Source organism: Bison bison, unplaced genomic scaffold (genome assembly GCF_000754665.1).
Source record: "Bison bison bison isolate TAMUID 2011002044 unplaced genomic scaffold, Bison_UMD1.0 scf7180017864248, whole genome shotgun sequence".
Taxonomy (NCBI): Eukaryota; Metazoa; Chordata; class Mammalia; order Artiodactyla; family Bovidae; genus Bison; species Bison bison.
The window spans coordinates 1,462,206-1,470,228 of record NW_011494820.1 but is presented as its reverse complement, the minus strand read 5'-3'; the positions used below and the strand labels follow the sequence as shown (position 1 = coordinate 1,470,228).

At 49.2% G+C, this 8,023-nt stretch overlaps 1 protein-coding gene across 1 annotated transcript in view; it reads left to right on the top strand.

Annotated features, from left to right (window-relative positions):
- The window catches only part of NCAN (neurocan), a 30,553-nt gene that overhangs the window by 16,028 nt on the left and 6,502 nt on the right, over window positions 1-8,023 (top strand). Inside the window, exons 10-13 of the mRNA XM_010847256.1 lie at window positions 1,580-1,696; window positions 2,669-2,782; window positions 4,088-4,246; window positions 5,591-5,673. Coding sequence (XP_010845558.1) covers window positions 1,580-1,696; window positions 2,669-2,782; window positions 4,088-4,246; window positions 5,591-5,673 — 473 coding nt within the window. The remainder of the gene's footprint in view (window positions 1-1,579; window positions 1,697-2,668; window positions 2,783-4,087; window positions 4,247-5,590; window positions 5,674-8,023) is intronic.

Below are 8,023 nucleotides of genomic sequence, written 5' to 3'. Positions count from 1 at the left end.
GGCTGGAAGCTGAGTAAGAGAAGGAGGGAGATGAGAATCAGGCAGGGAGATACTGGGGAAGGCTGTACGGGGCCCTGGGGGCTGAGGTAAGGATTTTGACTTTTCCTATGCGGGCAGTCAGGAGCCATGGAGGAATCTAGGCAGGGGAGGGACGTGATCTGACTCAGGTTTACATGGGCTTCCTCTGGCAGCCGTGGGGGGAACACCCTGCGAAGGGTGAAGGTGGAGGCCAAAAGGCCAGGGAGGAGGTGCCTGCTCATTACTGTCTCAGTTTCTTTTGGGGCCCCGAACAAAGACAAAGCAGGAACACATTCTGGGTGATAGGGGCTGGAGAGAGGGCTTTAAACTGGGCCTTCAGAACCCCGAAGGCCAGTTTTGGCTCTTGTACTGTCCTGCTGTGTAGGCCCTGGGCCTCTGGGTCTTCTCTGAGTCTCAGTTCTAGCCTCTTGCAGTGGAAAGGCTGCCACTGCCCTGACCAGAGATGGGCATCATCTGGGGTGCCTGGGGGTTCTTGCTGTGCCCCTCCAAGGCTCCAGGATAGAGCCCACCCACCAAGGCATCTGGGCCCCTGAGATGAGGAGGGGAGACCCTCCTGCCTCCAGAGAAACACCACTGAAGGGATGAGAGAGGGGGAGAGGGCTTCACATTCACTCCCCCTGTCCATGGTAAGCGATGGACAAGAGGCCTCAAGAGGCCCCAGGCTGATATACACAGAGCCAGACATAGCATTATGGTCAGGAATGGGAGAAGGATGAGCTCTTTTTATTGTTGTTTTGTAAATGAGGCAACAGAAATTCACAGAATTTGCCCAGGATTTCCTAGTGAGTGGCAGAGGCAAGAATTGAACCAGACTCTCTGACTGCACACCCTATGCACAGCAACTGCTATAATTCACCTCTTCTCCACATTGTAACCACTGAGGTTACATCAAAAGAGGCTGAGCCACAAGAATGAAGTTGCTGATGGTTCCCACTGGTCCCGGTGCTGTTCATTCCCCGTCTAGAATCTATGTCTACTTTCCCCTTGAAGTACAAGAAGCGCAATGAAAATAGAGTATGTCTAGAAGAGGGGGATAAGTCAAGGAGACCACTTAGACCATGTTCTAGGAGAAGACTTTGTAAGAGAAGCTGAAGGAATCCCATTCTTGAAAAAGGAAAAAAAAAAAAAAAACCTTGGCTTCTTTTAAATTTATTTAATTTTTTTTATCTTTTGGCCCCATCACACAGCATGTGGAATCTTAGTTCCCCAACCAGGGACTGAACCCATGCCCCCTGCACTGGAAACGTGGAGTCTTAACCAGGAATCCCATTCTAGATCAGTCCAAGAAAAGACTTTGCCATAGGCAGCGCAGCCAACAGATGCTTTGTAAAGAGTACTTTTTGGAAACAGATTCCTGGAAAGAGTAGGCTCATTACAGGGTCACGCAAGAGGAAGTTAGCAGTCACTTACTGGGAAGGTATAGAGGGGACTCCACGGAGAGGGACTGAATGAGAGGGCCTTTCGAGGTCTGAGTTCTGGATTCTGTGAGAGGCCGGCCTGATGGTCTGACTCCTTCCGACACTGCCTTTCCCTCCTGCAGGCCCCTTGGATCCCTGTGAGAACAACCCTTGCCTGCACGGAGGCACCTGTAGAGCCAATGGCACCATGTACGGCTGCAGCTGTGACCAGGGCTTCGCTGGAGAGAACTGTGAGATCGGTGAGTATTGTGGAATCAGGATCTAAACACTGATGTCCCAGCAGACATCTCCATGAGGGATCAGGGGATCACAAGTGGCTGGCTTCCAATGCTCCTTTCCCCTCCCTCACTCCTTGGGTCCAGTAAACCAGGCCCCATCGCCAAACATCTGAGCTCTCATCCTGGGGGCTGAGGCTCTGGGGTGCTGCCTCCCATTACTACCAGGCAGGGGTTGGGGAGGGGAAGACAAAGGGATGGTAAGGTTCAGACTCCTACCCCCGAAGGGCCCCTGGGGATCTCCTACCCTCTTCTGGATGGGCAGGGGTGATAGGCACCACCACCAGAACTGTTGCATGCCAGCCCCAAAGCCCCACCCAAGAAATACACCAAATTATGAAATTATAAAAATAATTACAAGTGACATAATTTCTTGAGCTCTTCCATTGACCCTCTACTCACAGCCACCACTGAGGTATTATTATCATCACTGTGCAAAAAAAAAGAAACTGAGTCTCAGAGAGGGCCAGTGACTTGCCTGGCATCTAAGTGCCTCGGGCACTGAGTACACAGGGGTTGGTATAGGTGTCAGTGGATAGCTCCCTATGGCCGCAAACAGCTTTGTGACTGTGCAAACCCTTGTAAATGCTCTGGAACTGTTTCCTAGGTTCCACATTTTGAAGACCCTTCAGCTTCAATATTCTATGGGTCTTTTGCCAGACCCACCTTCACTGTTTTGGAACCAGGGGAGACGTTCTGCACACTCTGGCCTTTAGCTGGTCTCGTGGCATCTGCTCTCACTGATGCAAATTCATGTCAGTTGAGGTTCCACTCCCTTGACTGCCAGAGTCAGTGGGTCATCAGTGCCGACCACTGCTGATGTCCTCGGGTCTGGGGAAGATGGGAGGGTCACGACTGCATCTTCTGCCTGGTTTCCTTGGGGACTGGGAGCCAAGGGGAGAATGACCTCTGACTCAGCCCCACCTTCCCCTCCAGATATTGACGATTGCATCTCCAGCCCCTGTGAGAACGGTGGCACCTGCATCGACGAGGTCAACGCCTTCATCTGCCTTTGCCTCCCCAGCTATGGGGGAAGCCTCTGCGAGAAAGGTGAGTCTCTGCCAAGACCCCAGAAATAGTACAGGAGCAGGGTCAGGTGCTGGGCCACAGGCTTCCCACACATGGAGCTCCAGGTCTCTGCTTCTGGTCCCATTGCCATGATTCAGACAGGAAGCAAATCTTTTCTTCAGATAGTCACATAACATAGAATTAACCTTTCCAGAGTGTATGATTCAGTGGCATTCAGTAAATCACGATGTTGTGCAACCACCACCTCTAGCTAGTTCCAGGACGTTTTCATTATCCCCAAAGAAAATCCTGTTCCCATGAGCAGTCACTCCCCCTTCCTCCTCTCCAGCCCCTGGAAACCAGTAATCTACTTTCTGTCCCTATGGATTTGCCTATGTCATGCGTTTACATACAAAGGCGGTTATTTGCTACGTGTCCCTTTTTTTATCTGACTTCTTCCTCTTAGCATGATGTTTTCAGGGTTCAGCCACACTGCAGCACATGTCATCTCTTCTTTCCTTTTTATGGGTGAATCATATTCCATTGGACGGGTCACGTGCTGTTTATCCACTCACCAATCGATGGACATTTGCGCTGTTTTCCCCTTTGTGGCTAATGTGAATCGTGCTGCTATGAATGTTCACATACAAGTGTGTTTCAACACCTGTTTTCCATTCTTTTCTTCCCCTCCGTTCCTTCTGGTGTACCCAGGAGTAGAATGGCTGGGGTATATGCTAATTCTGTGTTTAACTTTTTGAGGAGCTGCCGGACTGTTTTCCAAAGGGGCTGTGCCATTACATTCGCACCAGCAATGCACAAGGGTTCCAACTGCCCCACATCCTTGTCAACACTTATTATTTTTGTAATTATTTTCTGGTTAACGTTTCCTAATGATCATGATGTTGAGCATCTTTCCATGGGCTTGTTGGCCATATCTTTGGGGGAGAAATGTCTATTTTGTTGGCCATTTGTATATCTTTGGGGGAGAAATGTCTATTGGAGCTTTTTCCCAGGAGGGAAATTTTAGGCCTTCCTGAAACCGTTTCCTGAGTTCCCAGGATGTGGCCAGATCAGAGGAGACATCAGAGTTGGGACGAGAGGGGATGGGTGTAATGATCTTCCAGTTGAATCTCGACTTTTCAAAGAGAAAAGATGTGACTAGGGGAGGAGGGAGGTGCCAGGGTGATGGGGTAGAGCGGGGGTGGGGATGACCCAAGGCAAGGGGTGGTTTAGCCCCACAGTGACCTCGGATTGGGCCCCCTCTCTGGTGGGCTTGCTGCACTCACAGTTGGCAAGGCAGACCTCAGCTGATGCCAGCCCCCTTCATGCTCTCTTTCCACCCCCCAGATACAGAGGGCTGTGACCACGGCTGGCACAAGTTTCAGGGCCACTGCTACCGTTACTTTGCCCACCGGCGGGCATGGGAGGACGCCGAGAGGGACTGCCGCCGCCGAGCCGGCCACCTAACCAGCATCCACTCATCAGAAGAACACAACTTCATTAACAGTAGGGACTCTGGGGTGGGCAGTGGTGGCCTTTACAGTCCCTTTGTCAGGGGATCCCACCAGGGTTCCGAAGACGCCACCTTTCTGAAGCCGTGTTCATTAATGCAAGCCCTGAAAGTGAAAGTGTTAGTCGCTCAGTCGTATCTGACTCTTTGCAACCCCTTGGACTGTAGCCCGCCAGGCTCCTCTGTCCATGGGGATTCTCCAGGCAAGAATACTGGAGTGGGTTGCCATGCCCTCCTCCAGAGAATCCTCCCAACCCAGGTCTTCCACATCGCAGGAAGATTCTTTACCAACTGAGCCACCAAGGAAGTCAATGCAAGCCCTGACCAATAATTAACTCAACTGTTTATTCACTTGTCAGTTCATTTATCCATTTCCTTTATTCATTCATTCACCGACTGTTTACTGAGCACCTGTTATGGTCCAGGCATCATTCCAGGCACAGAGAAACACTTTGTCCTGTCCTGAAGGAGTGAGGTTCTTACAGAGGATATAGGCAAACAGGTAAACATCTAATTAAATGTCTGAGCTTCCCAGCTGGTGCTAGTGGTTAAGAACCCACCTGCCAAAGCAGAAGACTTTCGATCCCTGGGTTGGGAAGATCCCTTGGAGGAGGGCATGGCAACCCACTCCAGTATTCTTGCCCGGAGAATCCCATTGACAGAGGAGTCTGGCGGGCTACAGTACATAAAGTTGCAAAGAGTCAGACATGACTGAAGTGACTTAGCCTCCCCCCACACACACATATCCTATAATTTAACTGGTCTTAAGTGCACTGATGAAAATTAAAACAGGGCCAGGGGTCAGAGGGTGATGGAGAAATATCTGTGATGCGGGGGATGAAATGAGGGAGAATGAGAGACTAAGAGAAAGAGGCATATCCCATAAATTAAATCCAGCACTTGCCGATTTCCTCATTACCCCTTCTGCCCTTTTTCATCCACTTATTTATTCACATCTTCCCCATCCCATCCCCTGTTAATTCTTTCATTTGTTCATTCCCTGGTTCACAGGTTTTTCCCCCTCTGTGTAATCACACACACACACACACACACACACACACACACACACATCCAGCTGCTTTCTCCTTGGACTCCCCCGCCTGCCTCTGCAGCCCTCCCAACGGGTCTCCTAGCTCCTGCTCTCTCATTTCTCCTGAGACCTGACTTGTCTTTGTTGTTTCCTCTCGCCTTTGGTTTAAGTCACAAGGTGTGGCAAGGCCAGGAGCCTAATCGCAGTCCTTTCTGTGCCCCAGCGCCGCTCCCCAGTCTCCCTGCCCCCAGCCAGTAACTTAGGCTGGCGGAGGCGTGGCTCCCCAGCCCTCATGACCCCCACCCCACAGGTTTTGGGCGTGAAAACACATGGATCGGCTTGAACGACAGGATCGTGGAAAGGGATTTCCAGTGGACGGACAACACAGGGCTGGTGAGTGGGGGAGCCTGGGGGCCTGGGTCCCGGCAGTCAGACTGTTGACTCTGACCCTGCCTGAAATGGAGAGATCTGGGTGAAGTGCCGTGGTCAGACCCTCTGGCTTCACTTTGCTACCTTGCGCAAAATTACCACCACAAGTGGCCATCAAAACTCCTCCGTGGGGAACTCCCCTGGCTGTCCAGTAGTTAGGACTCCTCACTTTCACTGCCAAAGGCCTAGATTCAATCCTTGAATGAGGAAGTAAGATCCCTCAAGCCTCTTGGTGCAGCAAACAAACAAATTGGAGAACAAAAAAAAAAAAGGCAGTGACTCTGAAATGCTGGAGCTGGTAAAGGAACTTCAGTGAAATCCCACATCACACCTGACTTCCCAGCCCTGTGAACAGCCTGGTCACCCAGTGGCTGAGGCTGCAAACCTTGGGCTCCGCATGACAGCCCCATCTTGCTCACTCTGCCTGGTCCACCAGACATGACTTCTCAAGTGTTCCCACTTGCCTTCTCCTCCCTGTCTGTGCAGCCTCTCTTAGCATTCTCTTGGACGCCTGCACCAGTTCCCCCCAACTACCACCACTCCTGTCCCTTTATCTGGCAGCTAAAAAATTTGTGGTGAGATTCATGTACCATAAAATGAATCATTTTAAAGTGTGTAATTCAGTGACTTTAGAACTTTCACAATATTGTGCCAAAACCATGTTGATCTAGTTCCGGAATATTTTCAGCACCCCAAAAGGTAACCCCGTACATAGGGGCCTTTCATTTTCTCTCTTATTTATTAATTCTTTTGGCCACACCATAGGGCTCATGGGATCTTAGTTCCCCAACCAGGGATTGAACTCAAGCCCTCGGCAGCAAAAGTGCTGAGTCCTAACTACTAAACCACCAGGGAATTCCCTATAGGGGCCTTTTAAAGATCATATATCAGATCAGGATTATCTGTGCTTCAAGCCCTCTTAAGAGAAAAATAAATCTACCTCTTCCTGCTGAGAAAACATTCTGGCACTTCCTCAAAATTTAAACCTAGAATTATCACATGACCCTGTAATTCTGCTCCTAGGTAGATACCCCCAAAAAAGTGAAAGCAGGAACTCAAACAGATACGGTACAGCCATGTTCACAGCAACACTGATCATAGTAGCCGAGAGGTGGAAACAACCCGGATGGCCATCCATGATGAGCAGATGAAGAGGATGTGATCCATTCGTGTAACGAATACAATTTGGTCATTAAAAATTAGTTAAAAAGTAGTGATAGCATTGTATGAAAGGAGAGAAGGTCAGTACTTCTCTTGACAAGGATGGAAGAGGCCCTTGTCAAGGGCCTCTAAGTTCGTGGCATCTAACCACTGTTTTTTTGTATATTAACCCATGTATGTGGGATCTACAAAAACGGTTTGATCTTATTTGTAAAGCAGAAATAGAGACACAGACGTAGAGAACAAACATGGATCCTAAGGGGGAAGGAGGGGTGGGATGAATTAGTAGACTGACATATATATACTTTTGTTGCTGCTGTTCAGTCGCTAAGTCGTATCTGACTGTTTGCTACCCATGGACTGCAGCATGCCAGGCTCCTCTGCCCTCTGCTATATCCTGGAGTTTGCTCAAATTCATGTCCATTGAGTGGGTGATGCTATTTAACAGTTTCCTCCTTTGCCTCCCTCTTCTCTTTTCACCTTCAATCTTTCCCAGCATCAAGGTCTTTTCCAGTGAGTGGGCTCTTCGCATCAGGTGGCCAAAGCTTCAGCTTCAGCATCAGTCCTTCCAGTGAATATTCAGGGTTGATTTCCTTTAGGATTAGCTGGTTTGATCTCCTTGCAGTCCAAGGGACTCTCAAGAGTCTTCTCCAACACCACAGTTCAAAAGCATCAATTCTTCGGCTCTCAGCCTTCTTTATGGTCCAACTCTCACATCTGTACATGACTGCTGGAAAAACCATAGTTCTCACTATATGGACCTTTGTTGTCAAAGTGACATCTCTGCTTTTTAATACCCTGTTTAGTTTTGTCATAGCTTTCCTTCCAAAGAACAAGCATCTTTTAGTTTCATGGCTGTAGTCACTGGCCACTATGATTTTGCAGCCCAAGAAAATAAAATTTGTCACTGCTTCCACTTTTCCCCCTTCTATTTGCTATGAAATGATGGGACTGGTCAAATCTAGTCAACGCTATGGTTTTTCCAGAGGTCATGTATGGATGTGAGAGTTGGACTATAAAGAAAGCTGAGCACCGAAGAATTGATGCTTTTGAACTGTGGTGTTGGAGAAGACTCTTGAGAGTCCCTTGGACTGCAAGGAGATCCAACCAGTCCATTCTGAAGGAGATCAGTCCTAGGTGTTCATTGGAGGGA